The sequence below is a fragment of the Camelus ferus genome, chromosome 8 (assembly GCF_009834535.1).
Source record: "Camelus ferus isolate YT-003-E chromosome 8, BCGSAC_Cfer_1.0, whole genome shotgun sequence".
Taxonomy (NCBI): domain Eukaryota; kingdom Metazoa; phylum Chordata; class Mammalia; order Artiodactyla; family Camelidae; genus Camelus; species Camelus ferus.
In genome coordinates, this window is record NC_045703.1 from 13,991,788 (window position 1) to 14,012,374 (window position 20,587).

A 20,587-nucleotide genomic window follows, 5' to 3' on the forward strand; every position below is an offset into this window, starting at 1 on the left:
AGATATATAGCATTATGCTTATCTTTGGACTACAAGTAGAAAGATTAGACACATCGATTTAATGTAGCTGAGTGCCTAGGAGTTATGAAACACTGTGCAACTGTGTTTCTTTAACTTCTATGTGGATTACAGATCTCTTTATATACTCTATTCTGGGGAAGAATAGCCACGATAGAACTGATACACATTCAGGTGCATGCTGTTCAGAAGACGAATAAGCCACTGCAGCCCCCTCGTGAAATTCCCAGGGGTGTCTGGTCAAACATACCTACTGTAGACGTGATTTACTCCTTTTAAAACCACCACTCAGTTGATCCAATAAGTAACAATCCTACAAATGGCCATAGGCTCCTTCAAGCTTTGAAGTTTAGGATGAATGGCTAACTTTCATAATCTTTATTTTTATTTCTTTCTTTTTTCTTTTTTTTAATTGAAGTATAGTCAGTTATAATGTGTCAGTTTCTGATGTACAGCGTGATGTCCCAGTCATGCATATACATACATATACATATATTTCTTTTCATATTCTTTTTATTAAAGATTTTTACAAGATATTGAATATAGTTCCCTGTGCTATACAGAAGAAATGTGAACTTTCATAATCTTTAAATTTCCCTTCTGTGACATTCATATCACCATCTAGATTGTATTCACTGGTCTTCGCATTGTCAGTCGCTGGTATCTAAAGAAAATTGCCAATTAAACTCACTCCTGGACAGCAGAAGCAGCTTCCTTTCTCAACCAGGCTCCCCAGAATACTGGAAAAGAAACCAAAAGAACGCACGCGTGCATGTGTGTGTGTGTGTATACATACATACATATGGTGTTTGCATATGTATGTAGTATGTATATATTTATTTGTTTCAATTCTAGCACTTAATAATGGCATACTATGAGCTGTCACTTTTCTTTAAGTTTCAGACTTCTTGTCTGTCCACTGCACTAAAAAATTACTGGTAAATTGTAAATGCCAACACAGATATAAGTTATTAATTTCACATTGAAAAACTATTTGAGAAAAACCCTTTTTTTTTTTTCCATAGTACCATTTTTCTTGTGCTGGTGAAGCAAAATTGGAAATCATTGACACTACTATTAAAGTGGATGATGGACAAAAGTATACACTGCTTATCAGGTAAGATACACATTTTTTTCACTTAATCTCAGAAGCAGCAAAGACTTTCTCTGGCTCTTGTTCTCTTTTTTTTAATCGCATTATAGTTGATTTACAATGTTGTGTTAATTTCTGGTGTACAGCTTGGTGATTCAGTTATACATATACATATGTATATTTCTTTTCACATTCTTTTTCACTATAGGTCATTACAAGGTATTAAATCTTGTCATTTTAAAGTGAAGGCTCTTCTGATTAGTATTCACATGTACTTGTATGTGAATTAACGTTCTTCAAATCATTCTGTCTTTTCTATATATCCTAAAACAATACTGGGGAAAGAACGCTCTAAGGGTTCTTTTATCAATGAATTTACATAAGCAGATTTACAAAGAAGCCATGAAAGCCTCATATTATTTTCCACTTGGAGGAGTTGTAAAAACAAATTGGTATTTCTTTTGATAAGCAAAATAAAATATATTCGTTGTACAAAATTTGGGACATCTAGGAAAGTATAAAGAAAATTTAAATGATCCATTATATCGCAGTCAGTATAGAATAATGAACATATATTATTATATTCTTAAAAGCTGGTTTGAAATTGACTCTATCCCCAAACCCTCACAAACCTCAGGTATAATTTTGCCAAATCTGTTAAGTGAGAATGACATTTTTCCTTAATTTCCCTTTTTATATTTTCATTGAGGTTTAATTTTTAATACAGATTTAATGCTTATGTATTGTGTGTTTTGCCTCCCTCCACCTTTTTTTTAAATAAGTGATACTTAAAAACACATACCACCATCCTTATCCAGTAAATAGGCTAAAGTAAATTATTCAGTTAAGATAATAGGTTATTATTTAGTGAAAATTATTATTTATATAAAGCCAAAAGAAGAAGGCGGCAAAACAGTGAAAACAGAGACTGGGAAAGAGGATAAAGGAGAAATCTTAAGGTATATTCTACCCTCTTTAGGCCAGAACTATCCAAATCCTGTTGTCCAGAATACAGATTCTTACAGACAATCAACGGAAAAGCAGTCTATGATTAACTGAATTGAGGAAAGGCTGCCTCACATACATTAAAAATGCACATAAGTCTTTTAAGACTTCTGAGGTCCTATTTAATAAAGCCTCACTTTATTTGTTTAACTCAAGACGTGGGCACAGAACACTTTAATGCTTTTCTTCAGCGTTTTAACCTCTTAAATAACCAATGTTAAGGGCAACACACTTTGGGAGATGCCATCCTAGCCACAGTGATCCTTCCCCCGGGCAGAGAACCATCATCTGGAAGGAAGGCAATCGTATGAGCCCTGGGGCAGCAGTAAGAACTTCATCACAAAAGACGTATTTTGACCCTTCAAGACAGACGAGACGTGATGGGAGAGACAAAGGAGTGCACCGGAAGATGCTGTTCTGGGTTGGGGTATCTTGAAAAAGGGTTAAAAATGAATTGAGAACACAGTAATCATAGTTACAGTTTATTAAACACCAATTATGTGTCAAGTAGTAATTCTAGGACATAAACAAATGTACTCATTTCTAAGAACAATTCTAATTATTAACTTTTTATTATATTTTTCTTATTATTTTCCAGATGTAGAACTAGGAGATAGCATAAATGCAGAGAACAGCACAGTTAGAAAATGACACAATTCCAAGGTTATTCTTACTCTAAAACCTCTGAATACATTTTAAGTCATAGGCACTGTGACCCATGCTGTAGAAACACAGTATAATTTGATCTCTTATTTTCTCCTACCCTTAAAGAACTGCTATCTGTTCAAGATAAGACAAAGATAAACATTTTTGTTAGATGACCTGCCCTGTAAAAAAATTAAAAAAAAAACTAACAGCAGCAAGACTAATATTAATTAGCACACTTTGAACAACTACCGTGTGCCAGATGCTTTATAAACACAGAGCTGTAACTAATCCTCGTGAAACTCACGATGCCCACTGCATTGGTTTGGTTGGGCTGCCATAGTCATGGACCACGGACTAGGTGGCTTAAACAACAGAAGATATCGTCTCACAATTCCGGAGGCTGGAATACTGAGATCAAGATATTGGCAGAGTTTATTCCTTCTCAGGCCTCTCCCTTGGCTTGTAGACGGCTGTCTTCTCCCTGTGTCTTCATACCATATTCCTCTGTGTGTGTCTGTGGTCAGTTTCCTCTTCCTCCAAGGGACATCAGTCATGTGGGATTAGAGCCCACCTAACAATTTCATTTTAACTTCTCACCTCTTTAAAAACCCTGTTTTCAAACAGTCACATTCTGAAGCAAAACTTCAACATACGAATTTAGGGATAATGTAATTCAGTCTGTAACATTCATTTTGCACATTTGGAAGTTAAGGCTCAGAGAAGGTAGGCATAATTCTCAAGATCACATTACTGTCAGTAGGAAGGCAAGGTTAGAACCCAGATCTCCTGCCTCCTGATCTGTTCATTTTTTCTACTATGGCATGTTTAGTCTGTGTTTTACAAGTTACTACACACTGTTTAAAATGTTTTTTAAAGAAATACATTCAATGTAAAACATTATAACATCCTAAGAGTACCTGTTTTCACTGTCCTCATCACATGTCACTTTTAAGGATATTTAACAACAAAAAAGTCACTTTTCTTAATGTTACATAACTGTGATTTCTTTTTCTTTTTCTGTTTTGTTTTTTTTTTTGCAATTTACACATGTTGTTACTTTTTATTTTTATCAAAAAATAGCCGACAGCCTGCCTGTATCTGGTCTAAATTATCTAAGTTCAGAAATATTTCTTCACAAGCCTTGGGTTTGTTTCAAGTAATGGAAAATTTATAGCAATATACTTTTTTCCTATTATTATCATTCATAGAGAACAAGAATGGGGATCCATTCATTTTAGTTTTCTACACCTTTACTGCTAGAAGTACAAAGGAGAACATTTTCAATTTTAAGTTTAACTCAATTCATGAATGCTGTGGCCATAAATTTTTTTTTTTACCATTAACGTACTCCTTAAAGTAAAGGTAAATGGTATGCACACACTTCACTCCCAAGTCTACACTCTTTCATTTTGTTTCTGTTGGGTGATGACATTCTCCTGAACATGAATACAGGAGAAGCATCCTTCCTCACAGGCTCTAATGGAATGGTGCGGAAAATGGTGCGGCTGTGCTCAGCCCATGATGAAGGGCTCTCTCAGAGTGATGGAAACAAATACCCTCCGTGAAAAAGGAACTGAGAGCTCATTATTTTTTACAACAAGGAAAGACAGGATGTTCTGCAGCGTAGCATGACCCTTTTAAAACAGAAATGTGTGATTGCTTAACCTAAAAAGTGGGCAGGAAAACACTGAGTACTTAGGGGAAATACACACTGGCATAGTAAGGGGCTAAAAGCACACATATTTAAACTCTTGTAGTGAGAAATTAGCTCATCTTTTAATGAACGGGAAAGTACAAATGGGACCAAGAGGTGACTTTAGACAGCTAAACATGATGGTGTTCCTTACCCATGTCTGTTAGTATATTTAATAATTATTATTATTCATAGGTTTTATACTATATACACTATAACATAACACATGTTAACATAATTAATATATTAACATATTAATGTTAGCATATTTAATATATTAATTATGTATTAATAAACCAAATGTCTTTTGATAACCATCATATACATTGTAATATCATATATTGCATATTATAAAATAATTATATAACTAGATATTAGCACATTGGATTATTATAATGAGTTTGCATTATATAGCTATACGGATTTTTTTTCCTCATCTAGGGTCCTACATAACATCTACTTTAGTTCTTAAAGAGAGATAGGATTTGGAATTCAAAGATAGAAATAAATTAGATTCATCTCACCTCCTCAATTATGGGACTTTAAAGCATTTTTTAAGCACCTGCCAATTAAAAATACATCCCTGCATTAAAAACAAAACCAAACTTCACTTGCTATCTTAGTCTTGGGCTCTCAGACTACATGCTGATATGTAAGTAAATTGCACAAACTCTATCAGTTCGCGTAGAGCTGTCTCATGGAGAAGGTGGTAGTTTGGCCCTTTGATTGAGGGTAGGCAGATCCTATAGTAAGAGCTGTAAAGAACAAAAAAAGCTAGAACAAATAAGAACATCTTCCACTACAAGACCAGCTACTGTTTACGTATAGCCATGTGGATATGCAATAAATTATGCTGAGTTTTAAAAAAGAGCAAAATAGTTCTATAAACAGTGAATGAGACTTAGGAAGACTGACATTTACCAACAAAACACACACACTAACAAGTATGTCCTCAGTGATGCAGCACTAAATGCAAAGCCCACACCACACTGCATTGCTTCTGTTGGATGATGATGAGGGTGCTCCTTAGTGAGAAATAGTACCAGAGAAGGAGAAGAAGAAAATAATGTGCACTTGAGTCCATTAGACAGGAAAGAGTGAGGATAAGGTCTGCAAATCAGTGGCAGTCAGGTTGTATAGGTCATCAAAAGCCACAGTAAGAACTGTGAACTGTGTCATAGGTTAAGAGAGACCTACTGGAGAATTTTTAACTAAGGGAACAGGTAATGTGATCAAAGAAGTGTTCCCTTTCCTTCATAGAGTAGATTAAGCTACAGAACAAAGTAACCTCTAAATGTTTGCCCTTCTCCAGATCCCCTCTACAGTCTTCCTCTCTGCTCTGGTCCTTTGAAATTGACCTGTCATGGGTTCCATTGTGTCTCCACAAAATCTGTTTTGAAGTACTAATTTCCAGTATCTCAGAATGTGACCTTATTTGAAGACAGAGTCTTTAAAGGTGTAATCAAGTTAAACTGAGGTCCTTAGAGTGGCCTTAATCCAAGGGGGAAATTAGAACACAGAGAGAGATACACACAGAGGGGAAACAATGTAAGACACAGGGAGAAGGTGGTCGGTCACAAGCCGAAGAGAAAGACATGGAACACTTCTTTCTCTCATTGGCCTCAGAAGGAACCAACCCTGCTGGCACCTCGATCTTGGACTTCTAGCCTGCACAGTTGTGAGACAATAAATGTCATTTATGCAAGCCACCCAGTTTGTGGGACTTTTTTGAGGCAGCCCTAGCAAACAATACAAACTGCCTTGTCCTCTAGCTGTCTCTAGGGTTCTATCAATGGGGAACACTGGCAGGAAATTCCAGAAACAAGTAAATGGCAACAGGATATATATTCCCTTGGCCTTTGTGTGGTGTCCCAAGGGCTGGCTCAGTCCCTCTCGTGCAGATCTCAGCTCCTGATTGATGACTCCTTTCTTCCCGGTGGCCTTTACTCACAGAAGTGGTATCAGAACAGCTGTGTTGTGGTCTAGGAATACCATACTATCCACGTGGCTCTAGCCCCTGACTATATCTTTGTAAAGAGTTCATCTGTTCAACCTTATTCAACTTATGTTAGTTTAAATGTGTTTTTGGCTGAAAACATGAGTCTTCTCCAGTCAGCATGGCAGTGAATGGGTGGATGGTTTAATGGGAGGAAAGGGGCAGACCTAGAAGTGGCACGTCTCATTTTTGTTGGCATTCTATTGGCTAGAACATTGTCATGCAAACACGCTTATTGGCAAAAGAAACTGGGAAAGGTTTTCTAGCTCTGCACCCAGGAAAAAGAGAAATGAGCTGAAACAGTGTGTAAAAACAAGATAAGAAATATTTCTAAAAGAGAAAGTAAGATAATTGTCTACCTTTAGAGATAAAGACAAAAAATAATCAGTAAACAAAATTCGTAACACTTAATAGTTTAATTTGAAGCACAGTATTTATGTTTCTTTTAACCATGGCACTGCTTATATGAAGAAAATAGAAATTAATATATATACTATTTACTTATTAAGTAATTATAACTTACTCAAAAATACATACAACTTCATATTACCTGTTACAAATAATTGTTTCATTCCATTGTCTTTCTATGACTTAAATTATCCCAGCAGATAACTGTCTTACCTAAAGTGTGGTTACACAATGCCAGGAATGATAAATTATTTTATCTTCACACTATAAATCTTGATCTTCTTATCTGTTTGAGTGGTAGAAAATATTATGAAAATGAAGCAGATGTGCATTCAAAACGTAGAGCAGTTTGAAATAAATAACTTATTTTATACAAGTGTGTATGTATATATTGTATTATATGAATTATATATAATTATATATTATATAAAAAGACACTGTTGTGTATATGTACATACACATACACAAAGACAATTGGAACATTGCTATTATAGTAAGCATCAAAGTTTTGTGCTTTGAATATATTAATAACAAAGCCAAGGTCTTGACACTTGTCAACCAGAGCAGGAATGCTTTGGCTCAGAGTACCAGAAAAATCAGTGAGGTAGAAAAAGAAAGAAGTAGACTATTTAACCACTTTCCAAAAAATAAAGATTTTTTTCCTCTAATGAAATGTGCACATTATTTCATTAATCTTTTCATTAACCACTGTCAGTAGCATCAAGCAAAACATGCCAATGGAATAATGATTTTACTTCAACTTAAATAAAATAAAGAATGAACAATTAATTTTAATTCCACAATAATATTTATAGACTCAGCAAAATGTGCTTATAACATAAATCTACTTTTCTTTTCTTTTTCCCAAGGTATAGGTATATATTCAATACAAAATATAGTAAATAGAAGCGAAATGTTGTCATTTATTTTTGGAAAGAGAATTTTAAGTGTAATCCACATAAATCAGTTAATCCAATTAGGAATTAAACATTTTTAGAGTTATAATTTTTAACTTAACTTATACAAATTTAACTTAATTTATACAATTTATACATACTCTATCAAATTGATTACCAATTACCTTTTAGAAACTATTTTAAAACATTAGTTAAAATAACTAACCATTTAAAAGTAGGATATTTCCCATCATTTTACTTGAATATCTGAAAACATATTACCTTTTACATAATTACTGAAATTAACTTCAGGAAAGGTACTGAGCGTATGGTAGCTATGTGCACGTGTGTTTATGGAGAAGGTATCACATCCAGGTGTTTTACCACACACCCGAGATACAAAACCTCAAAGTACACAAAAGACAAAAGCCTGAGTCCTTCTCTTTCAGAAAAAAATAATAATTTTAAAATACATTTTAAGCACTTTTTAAAACAAGATAGTATTACAGGCTAGAAATAGACACAATCATAGAGTCGGGTTCTTCCTTCCAAATGCATGCTCTTAGTGAGTTAGAAGTGATGGCTGAGTCACGACAATTCAGTGATGACTACTGGGGCATCGAATGCATGATTCTTTAGAGGCACAACTATCTATGGAAGCAAAGGCTATGGGAGCATCAGTATAGATTTCAGTAGGTGACCACGGGTCACCTATGGTCTTTAATTTGCCCTGATATCTGCCTTGATTTGGATGCTGATTTGTGCTCCCTCCTGATAAGAGAGGAGCTAATATGAAGACTTAGAGTTGAAAATTCCAACTACTTGAATTTTCCTGCTGCTGAATATACAGCATGACTCACAGTCTGTCTTTCTGGCTTCCCTCAGTTTCCTCATAACTTGCCAAGAAGTGAACTCTGTCTCTTATGCTAATATAAACATAAGTGAAAACAAACTGAAAGCCAATAGTTCATAATTTAAATATTACACATAAGAATATGGAGAGTAAACAGGTATCTCGCCAAAATGGATAAAACAAGGTTACCAGTCATGATTTTGCAGAACCTTTCTGTTAAATATTTGAGTGTAAATATAAAAATAAAGATTAGGGCTGTTTTATTAAGAGAAACTTGCAATATTGAAGATAATTGTTGAATGATGAATTTTAATTCTCATAAACTTGAAGAACTATGATTCTTTCGGGTGCATTTTGAAATGCTAGATACATGATACACTGAATTTAAATCTTTACATTTCTGATTTTTTTTAAGTTGACCACCACAGTGTAATTAACTAACCAAATCAATGTCAGGAAAGTCAAATGTTGGGAGTCAATTTTGTGGTTCCGGGAGGTGAACTCACTTTTGAAAAGCATGTCTAAAATAATCATCATTATTATTCCCGAAAACTAACACCTACATCCTCTCACAAATATTTTTTAGATTCCTTTCACAAGTTGAAAATGATTGTTTTCTCTAAGTGTGATTTCTAAAGGTGCTTCTAATAATGGAAAGTGATTCTGTGGAAAGGGATTCATTCAGAAGCATAACTAATGCATTCCTTTAATGTGAATTCTCATTGTATGTTCATTACAATGAATTCAGAATCAAAAGTCAAGCGTGTATAGTCGGCTTCCAAATCCGCAGATGCAGAACCCACGTGTATACAGAGGGCCCTCTGAACTAGCCATTTTACACAAGGGACTTGGGCATCTGTGGATTTTGGTGCGAGGCATGGTGGGGGTGCGGGCCTGGAACCAATCTCCCATGGTCACCAAGGGACCACTGTATTTTCTTTCTTTAGTTGTGTATTATAAGTTTTAAAATGTGTAAGTTCTCTTGACATCAAACTTTCTCAAAAAGTCCAGTATCTTTTTCTAGTATGGTCTTTTTTTATAACCAAATGATATTAAAGATAGCAAGTTTCAAGTTAAGTCAATAGGACAATTGCAAAGTTGTGTTTTAAAGCAGTACCATAACTGGGAAGTGAGACATCTTGTCAAAAGGGTCTTCACAGTTCATTCCCTGGAGCCCACATGGTGTGATATGGTGCAAATACCATTTACACTGTACACATGAATCTCTCCCCAAGTTGGCATTTGCTAAAGCCGTCAGTTATGTGCTGCTTTGGCATACTCTCTGTGCGACCTTGCAGGTTGCTTTCATTGTTAAACCTCATTGATCAGCACATGCCATTAGAAGTGAATAGATTACGGCTGCATCCAGAGATTCAGTAGCAGAAAAATTCTTAACCATTGAAATGTTAATTCCTTGATAATCCTGTTTGATGTGTTTATTTCTGGGGGAAACAAATCATTAATGACTAATTATCATGCTCCTGCAAAGAAACACTATGCTAATGATTTGCCGAAATTTAAGCTAAAAAAAGCTTTATTTTTTTTTTAGAAAAAGATTAAATGTTTGCAATATTTTATTAAATGATATTTGGAACAGTATACGGATAGCTTGTAAAATGGTTCTTTTAGAGAACTGACCAAATTAGCACAAATTAGAGATAGTGGTTCTCAAATTGTCAAAAACAAAAGAAGTGTATCCTAGAAAACTCAAAAAGTTAAGCATAGCTGGAAACTTCTGGGTTAACTATGGATAACTATGGCGGGGTAAGTGGCTGATGGGGGAAACAGGAAGTTTATGAGAGAAAGATGGAAGTCAGAGGAAAGACCTTAAAGGAAATAGTGTACCCCTCTTCCTAGAGGACTTGACCCACTTCTGTCCGGGGCCAGCTGCTCCCTTTGTACCCTTCTCTCTGTCAACGTTTTTTCTTATATTATTGCTCGACCATTGCCCCCAAAATAAGAGTGGGCTTTAAAGATACCCTCACTGCAACACCATTCCAGATCTTGTGTTGCTTTACTCAGCTCCTTTATTTTGAGGGCCAAACATCTCAAAAGTTTGCTACACTTGGGATTCCAATTTTGTTACCCACTATTTACTCTTCAATCCAATCCGACTTCCATGGTCCCACAGCTGACACAGCTTTTGTTAGTATCACCTGTAACTAGGGAGTTTGATCCTGCAAACAGATTGTCTTCTAGAGCGAAAAGGGTTCTGTTGATTATTATTCCAGGACAACATATTATAAACCAGTACTGTTCATGCACAGCAAGATAGTCATCACCCTTTGTGACCGTCATGCTGAGAAAAGCCAACAGCTTTTCTGCCTTCACTGTACTATGTCTTTCAGTGAAAACACTCTTTCTTCTTGAAATCATTTTCTCTTTCTGCTTTGAAAAGATTAAATTTGGGATATCTCCCCTATCTCGATGGCCAATTTTTCTTCCTCTTCTTCACTGATTCCAGCTTAAACTTTTCTTCCAAATCCCAGACTCATTTATCCAAACACATACCTGATATCTCCTCTTGTAAGTCTCACCTGTACCTTAAATGTAACATTCCTAAAATAAAATTCTTAGTGCCCTACACCTACCAACCCACCTCCCTCCCTACACCCCTCTCCTGGCCTTTCTCATCTCAGCAAATCAGTGCCGCCTTCTTGTGTACTGAGTCATCTCTGACCTCTCCCATTGTTTTATTCTTTACCTCCAAGGCGTATCAGGAAGTTCTTTCCAATTTCGTATTATCTCTGCCCATTTCTCTCTCTCTTCTCTCGTAATATTCTGGTCCAAGTCTCTATCATTTTTTATCTAGACCAATGCAGTTCTCCATTGCCCAGCTCTAAACATTCATCAGGCTTTGGACAGGGCATTTCAGAGTATACTGTCTCAAGTTACCTCTGTTTGAAGTGTCGTCAGTGGTTCACCTTCACTCTGAGAATAAAATACAGACTCCGTGGACTCCCGTCACCACCCTGCACAGCTGGGCTCTGACCCACTTTCCTTTCCCTCCCCTGACACCTGCCAGTGTCGGCTCACTGTGACATCCTGTCACTCCTGGACTCTCCAGAAGCTTTTCTGCTTTAGGATATTTACTCCTGTGGCCTCGTGGGACTGGAGCAGCCTGTCCCTTTCTCTACTCCCCCTCCTCTCTGTTCTCACACTGCTCCTCCCAGATGGCCCCCGTCTCATTACTCAGTCTCCTCTTTAGGCAGACCCTCCCTAACTGCCTAGAGCCTTTCTACCTAAGTATTGCCTCTCATAGCACCATTTTATTGGATATCACTCATTTTATTCCTTGGTTATCTGTACTCCTAACTAAAGACTATGAATTTCATGGTTTCAGGGACTTGTCTGTCCTGTGTCTTGTTGAATGCATTCCTAGCACCTACGTCAGTATCTGGAACATAAGCAGTCCATTAGTAAATAAGTATTAAATAATGAATGAGAGGCAGGAATAAACCTTGGTATCAAATCTCAAAGATTGCCAGGATCTCAAAGTTGAAGAGCAGAGAAAATTACCAAGCTAAGGCAGGAAATCACAGACTGAGCCATGCCTCTTGTCTTAGGAAGAGGCAGGGTTGACTGAAATAAAGCAAAAGTAGTTTGGAGCTGCCATAGAAATCAGAAGTCCAGCTACCTAGACTCAGTCCCACACATTTTCTCCAGAATTACATGACAATCTTTACATTAATCTGGGTAAAAGTCTGATGCATTAGAGGCACTTAACAAAATATCAATAATGATACCAGCAATATTTTGAGTCGGGTTTTTTCCAAATATCTTAAAAACACTTCCTTTTTTTAAAACTTTGTAACAGATGCATATGCAATTTACTGGATGTGTTTGTATCTGTATGCATTTAGGTTGTAAACCGCCCCAAATTTGGAAACAGAGCTGATTCAGATGAGTTATCATTGCTATGGTTATTTTAAACAGATGAAATCACTAACTTGTCTTAACTTTGAGTCAAACTTTACCTGTAATATTTTACAGTTGAGGTGTGTGTTAATTATTGAAGAACTTTCTCATTGAAATGGAAACTTCATTTTATTCAAATGGTTGAAAAATTTTAGGATGGCATTTAAAAGGAATTCAGAGTGGAAGGCCAAGTACTGAAATAAAAGTTTTCTTCCATAAAATTATTGCACTTAACATAGTCAGAAGTAATTATGTTCATGTGACGTATACTTTTTTAAACATTTCTTTATTGAGTTATAGTGATTCTACAATGTTGTGTCAAATTCCAGTGAAGAGCACAATTTTTCAGTTATACATGAACATACATACATTCATTGTCACATTCTCTTTTGCTGTGAGCCACCACAAGATCCTGTATATATTTCCCTGTGCTACACAGTACAGTCTTGTTTTTCTCTTCTACATTTTGAAATCCCAGTCTGTCCCTTCCCATCCCCCACCCCCCTGCCAACCACAAGTTTGTATTCTATGTCTACGAGTCTGTTTCTGTTTTGTATTTATGTTTTTTTTTAAGATTCCGCATATGAGCAATCTCATATGGTATTTTTCTTTCTCTTTCTGGCTTACTTCACTTAGAATGACATTCTTCAGGGACATCCATGTTGCTGCAAATGGCGTTATGTTGTCAGTTTATAAGGCTGAATAGTATTCCATTGTATTAATATACCACTTCTTCTTTATCCAGTCATCTGTTGATGGACATTTAGGCTGTTTCCATGTCTTGGCTATTGCAAGTAGTGCTGCTATGAACATTGGGGTGCAGGTGTCTTTTTGAAGTAGGGTTCCTTCTGGATATATGCCCAGGAGCGGGATTCCTGGGTCATACAGTAAGTCTATTCCTAGTCTTTTGAGGAATCTCCATACTGTTTTCCACAGTGGCTGCACCAAACTGCATTCCCACCAGCAGTGTAGGAGGGTCCCCCTTTCTCCACAGCCTCACCAGCATTTGTCATTTGTGGATTTTTGAATGATGGCCATTCTGACTGGTGTGAGGTGATACCTCATCATAGTTTTGACAACATACGGAATGGGAGAAAATTTTTGCCAGTGAAACCAACAAAGGCTTGATCTTCAGAATATATAAGCAGCTTATATGACTTAAGAAGAAAACAAACAACCCAATCCAGAAATGGGCAGAAGACCTAAACAAGCAATCATGTGAAGTATATTTGAAAGTAACTAAAGCACACAACCTGTTCAGAACTACACAGTGCTTGTCATTAGTGACCCAGCTGGTGGCTCTAGAGAATCTGCTTTTGTAGCACATCTATTAAAGTCAGCCAATTCCTCTGTAGGGATTACCATGGCACCCCAAAAAGCATGACAATTCTATTATGTTAGGAAATACCACCTCCCACGCTTCTGTCAGCAATTAAGACTAATTAGAAATAGTGTGTGATATATGCCTAAACTTACAGTCAAAATGGTTAGCTGTCTGAATTTGGAATTGACATTGATTTTACAAGCAGAGAATGAAATTGCTTAATGTTCTGGATCTGATGGCTTCAAATTGTTATGTATAGCATGTGACAACCTACTTGAAATGAAAGTAGTTACACGATTGGATCGGCTTCCTTTCCAATCAGACTTCATATCAATAATGATTAATCCTTTCAGAGAAAATATTCTAAAATTAAAAGCTGAGTGCTTTGAGAGTGGGAGCTTTGCTTATTTTTTTTTTTTATATTCTCAGGACCTAACAAATTGCTTTGCAGAATAATTAATAAATGTTTATTGAATGATGGATTAAATGAATGAATGAATAAAATATTTTAAAATAGGCTTCTACATTGTCAGAACCAAATTATCAAAAAAAAAAAAAAAAGAAAGAAAGAAAGAAAAGAAAGCACTTTATATGCCTATAGTTCTAGGAGCAAAGTATTACATTTTAGAAGAAAATTATAAGATGTTACCTAGTCTACCAAATACAAAATGAACTGTTTCTTATGCACATTATTATCCTGGAGGGAAAAGCTACACTACAAATGAAAGCAATGGGTACTCTCAGATCCAGTTGTGAGGTGACAGGAATATCAAACCAAGGGCAACACAAGGCGACCGTAGATATATGTTCATAGTAATTAATCTCTTGCTCCATCGTTGTAAGAACAATTAAGAGCAAATTTATTAATAAGTTTTGTTGCACTGATGTGATGACAATCATGTGAGGATTAGATCCTGAGACAGGATTTTTTTTAGGAAAAAAAAGCAAGGCAAGAATCAAAGGCAATGCTAGGAAAATATTTTGCCCTCAATCCATCAGTAGAGCATTCACAGCAGCAAGTGTGGTGTGTCCTCCCTGAGACCTCCCAACCTTCCCATTGATCAAGTTCCCGAGGCCACAAGGGAGCAAGGGGATCAGCGGTCTCCTTCCTCAGCCCACAGGGAACAGCAGTGTGATCCTCCCTCCAGTGCCCTTATTTCTTGCTACCAAATAAAGCAGATGCGTACATGTGCTCAGGTAGGGGTAGGCTTGTTCAAACCTCTGTCAGCACTGCACAGATGCCCTACACTCTTCTTGTTTCAATTTGTCAAATAAAGCTATTTGGGCACCTGTTCCCAAACAAGGAAGTTGGTTTCAGGCAACATGAAGTCTTCCCTTCAGTGGGCACTGGATTTAATCTCCTTATTGGAAAAGCCTGTCCCTAATCTACACCTGAATTTCTCAGTCTCAACACTATTGACATTTTGGGCTGGATAATTCTTTGTTGTGGGGTTCTGTCTTCAGAACAAGGATGTTTAACAGCATCCTGGCATCTATGCCTTCACTCAGTTGTGAGGACCAAAAATGTCTCTAGACATTGTCAAATATTCCTGGGGAGAAGGGAGAGCAAAATCATACATCCCCATTGAGAACCACTTGTCTACAGACACACAGACACACACACACATTCATACTTCTTGAACTATTTCAAAAGTGTAATATGCAATTCCCAAATGATCATTACAAAGAATGAGTAAATTATTTTTTATTTTTATCCTAGACTTGGGGAAAGAAAGAAAACAAACTGTTAGCTTGAATATTTTGAATTTTTTTGAAGAGTAAATAACACTGATTTTATTTAGGATTTAGAAAGTGGATTATCATTAAATGCTTCATGAATCAAGATAAATTTGTACTTGTCAGCATGACCTGACTAGAAAAATGATCTTAATTAAAGAAAAATTTCCTAGGTAAGATAAGGAAAAATAACACTTACATATATCGGTCTTAGTCCATAAAATGAACTGACGGGAAATAACAACCTCCCCGACTGCCCTCCCCTTAAGTGATAACCACCTGTGATGTAATAGTCTAGTGAGAGAAGGATTTATGAAGACCTGGCTAGGATGAGACTTCTAAGAATTGGGATGGGAGGAGTAGAAAAGGTCCAAATTGTAGTCACAGACTGGGCTGTTATGATGGATCTTGCATTTTCCCAGTTCAGGTGAGACCCTGGGGACTCCACACTATTTATCCAGCCATTTCTGGAACAGAAAGGCTGCTGGCCTTGGTCCTGAACTGTCCATGGTTCTTTCTTACCACCACTGTGTGCCTCACCTTTCCTTACTGGCTGCATAATCAAACCACAGAAAAGTCTAACTTTGTTTTTTTTTTAAAGTTTTTTTATTGATTTATAATCATTTTACAATGTTGTGTCAAATTCCAGTGTTCAGCACAATTTTTCAGTTATACATGAACATATATATATTCATTGTCACATTTTTTTCTCTGTGAGCTACCATAAGATTTTGTGTATATTTCCCTGTGCTATACAGTATAATCTTGTTTACCTATTCTACATTTTTGAAATCCCGTCTATCCCTTCCCACCATCCACCCCCTTGGCAACCACAAGTTTGTATTCTACATCTATGAGTCTGTTTCTGTTTTGTATTTATGTTTGTTTGTTTGATTCTTTGTTTGTTTGTTTGTTTTAGATTCCACATATGAGCGATCTCATATGGTATTTTTCTTTCTCTTTCTGGCTTACTTCACTTAGAATGACATTCTCCAGGAGCATCCATGTTGCTGCAAATGGCATTATGTTGTCGGTTTTTATGGCTGAGTAGTATTCCATTGTATAAATATACCACCACTTCTTTATCCAGTCACCTGTTGTTGGACATTTAGGCTGTTTCCATGTCTTGGCTATTGCAAGTAGTGCTGCTATGAACATTGGGGTGCAGGTGTCATCCTGAAGTAGATTTCCTTCTGGATACAAGCCCAGGAGCGGGATTCCTGGGTCATACAGTAAGTCTATTCCTAGTCTTTTGAGGAATCTCCATACTGTTTTCCACAGTGGCTGCACCAAACTGCATTCCCACCAGCAGTGTAGGAGGGTCCCCCTTTCTCCACAGCCTCACCAGCATTTGTCATTTGTGGATTTTTGAATGATGGCCATTCTGACTGGTGTGAGGTGATACCTCATTGTAGTTTTGATTTGCATTTCTCTGATGATTAGTGATATTGAGCATTTTTTCATGTGACTTTTGATCATTTGTATGTCTTCCTTGGAGAATTGCTTGTTTAGGTCTTCTGCCTATTTTTGGATTGGGTTGTTTATTTTTTTCTTATTGAGTCGTGTGAGCTGCTTATATATTCTGGAGATCAAGCCTTTGTCGGTTTTATTTACAAAAATTTTCTCCCATTCCATAGGTTGTCTTTTTGTTTTACTTCTGGTTTCCTTTGCTGTGCAGAAGCTTGTAAGTTTCATTAGGTCCCATTTGTTTATTCTTGCTTTTATTTCTTCTAGGAGAAAATTTTTGAGATGTATGTCAGATAATGTTTTGCCTATGTTTTCCTCTAGGAAGTTTATTGTATCTTGTCTTATGTTTAAGTCTTTGATCCATTTGGAGTTGATTTTTGTGTATGGTGTAAGGGAGTGTTCTAGCTTCATTGTTTTACATGCTGCTGTCCAGTTTTCCCAACACCATTTGCTGAAGAGACTGTCTTTATTCCAATGTATATTCTTGCCTCCTTTGTCAAAGATTAGTTGACCAAAAGTTTGTGGGTTCATTTCTGGGCTCTATTCTGTTCCATTGGTCAATATGTCTGTTTTGGTACCAATACCATGCTGTCTTGATTACTGTAACTCTATAGTATTGTCTGAAGTCTGGGAGAGTTATTCCTCTAGCCTCTTTCTTTCTCTTCAGTAATGCTTTGGCAATTCTAGGTCTTTGATGGTTCCATATAAATTTTATTATGATTTGTTCTAGTTCTGTGAAATATGTCCTGGGTAATTTGATAGGGATTGCATTAAATCTGTAGATTGCCTTGGGCAGTGTGACCATTTTAACAATATTGATTCTTCCAATCCAAGAGCATGGGATATCTTTCCATTTTTTAAGGTCTTCTTTAATTTCCTTCATCAATGGTTTATAGTTTTCTGTGTATAATTCTTTCACCTCCTTGGTTAGATTTATTCCCAGGTATTTTTTACTTTGGGTGCTGTTTTAAAGGGGATTGTTTCTATACTTTCTTTTTCTGTTGATTCATTGTTAGTGTAAAGAAATGCAACTGATTTTTGAACATTAATCTTGTAACCTGCTACCTTGCTGAAGTCTTCAATCAGCAGAAAAGTCTAACTTTGAACCAGTATTGAGAGAAGATGATAGGAAACAGGGAATTTGGTGAAACTTCTTTCTTTTTTTTCATGTTAAGGAACAGTTGCACCTCCATCAGCACCACCAGGCATTCTTTTCCAAATGTAGCAAATAAGAATCTCAGCCAATCATATGTATTCAAGACATAAAATTTTATTTTCTACAACTTTATTTCCATTCCTATACTCCATTATGATGAGATACAGAAAAACAATTTCCATCGATGAGGGCCCACCACCCCTGCACTGTGTTTTGTGCTTTCATCACAGTGCCAAGGCCCATGTGGTGCAGGTGGTCAAGTGCACTGAAGCCATTAGGTCAACAAGCCTCACATGAGATACTCTGGTTTTACCTGATTTTGCTCATTACATTACACAGAAGGCAGAATCTAGGACTTCTTTAGACTCAAGACAGAAAGAAACTCACCTAGTGCTTTCCATCCTATAAGAAAGAAATATCATGGGGGTGCTGTTTAAAAATCACAAGGTTATGATTTCCAAAACATTACCACAAGATTTCTTAAAGCACACACCTTAGTATATAATCCTTTGTACTATGTGCTCAATTATGAATAACTGGAATAGTCATTCTACTTCTCAATGGATATATTTTAATAAATAGGATTTTATATGGGTAGCTATGGTAGGAAATAACTAAAGGTGGGGCTTCCCTGGTTGAGAGCTGAATTGGGAGCCATGGGAAAGGGTAGGTTCTCTTGTCTCCCCTGGAACTGCTCCCAAGTCACCACCACGGAATCCAAATAATTGTGGGAAAGTATTTTTAAAAAACTGGATGTAATAAGTATTTTCACTGGAATAGTGTCAATATCAAAATAGTTACAAGACTGCATTTGTCGCTAGAGTTGAAGAATTTTTTTTCATCTTTTTCAAACAATAGTTAAGGTACAACTAAATCCTATTTTTAAAAAGCAATTTTAAATGAACTCCATTGTATTTTGATTGTATGAAAATTGTCAATTAGTCAATTGAAAATAACAACAAAAATGATCTCAACAGCCTATTTTGATCAGGCATGGATAGTTTTACTTTTTTTGGTATTAGAGAAGTATAATGCTATACCAAAAAGTAGGTTTCTGGAAACAAGTAACTTAGAAGCAAATCCTAATACTGTCACTGATTGTGAGACCCTATGTTTATTACTGAACAGATCAGAAACTTACCTCCTTCATTTGTGAAATGTGAGAAATAATGGTACCCACAGCAGAGGGTCACGGTTCACACCCTGAAGTGCACCGTATGGGCCTTGCACATAGAAAGTACTCACCAAATGTTTGCAATTATCTTTGTGACTGACCATTTTAAAATTATAAGTAGAGGTATACAACTTTTCTTAGAAATGGATCAAGTTCAACTTGTGATGCCACTGTGTTCAGGAACATGCAGGAGCAGGACAGTCCAGTTACCACTGTGTCACTGTGATCTCAGGCATGTACAACATGCTCTCAAAAGGCCTGCAATCTTAAGCTGGACAGCGAAAGTTCTACACCTTCATCATCACTGGCTGTACAACTTAGGCAAGTCCCATAACTTCTAAGCTTTTACTAGGTGTATTGAGCAGTAAAAATCCAAAACAGGTAAAAGCTTTTAGTAATCACTTAATCAGTGTTAGCTATTATCATTATGTTATCATCAACATGAATATTGTTTCTTACCTACCATTATCTTTTACTTAGAAGCAACCATTTTAGGCTGGGCAATATTTGGAAATATATCCATGTACCCAGGTAGGATTTAGAAATATGTAAGATACACCGTCGGTGTCTCAAAAAATCCAACACAGAGAGACAGAAATAAAGTAGACCTCACATCACAGCACTTAGCGATAGAAATTGATGGAATTCAGTACTATATAGAACTGCTAAATGAATGAATGAATGAAGAGACAGATGTGTGAATAAATGAATTACTCTAAGGGAAACAGGCATTATAGCTTATGAAGAACTTGTGCAGAAATGCATCCACAAGCCTAAAATGTAAAACATTTGAATAAGCTCAGCTGAGTTGTTCACTGCTGCTCTTGTTAATTTAGACCAAGTTAAATTGACCAGAGTCCAGAGAATGAAGATCTGATAGGCCAAGGATGAGAATTACTTTAAGCATGAGAATTTCATATCCAAGTTTAGGGTCTGATTCCTTTTGATTACAAATACAGAGAAAGGGATTTGCCTTTGAAAGTACTTGCTAAGAAATGATCCTACAAGCAAAAACACAAATTCTAGGAACTCAGCCAGGCTCTGATTTCTTCTGTCCCTGGAGTGTTATATTTAAGGAAACCATTGATTTCTGCCACTACACTGAAGAAACCCATGTGCGAAGGTGGCCAAAAAAATCTGCCGCTAATTCAGTTTTCTAGGACCCTTTCCAAGGGGAGACGAGATCAACTGCTTTTGGGTT

At 36.5% G+C, this 20,587-nt stretch overlaps 1 protein-coding gene across 1 annotated transcript in view; it reads left to right on the top strand.

The window, feature by feature from the left end:
* Nucleotides 1–20,587, top strand: part of EYS (eyes shut homolog) — a 1,185,765-nt gene that overhangs the window by 743,860 nt on the left and 421,318 nt on the right. Inside the window, 1 exon segment of the mRNA XM_032484469.1 lies at nucleotides 1,044–1,135. Coding sequence (XP_032340360.1) covers nucleotides 1,044–1,135 — 92 coding nt within the window.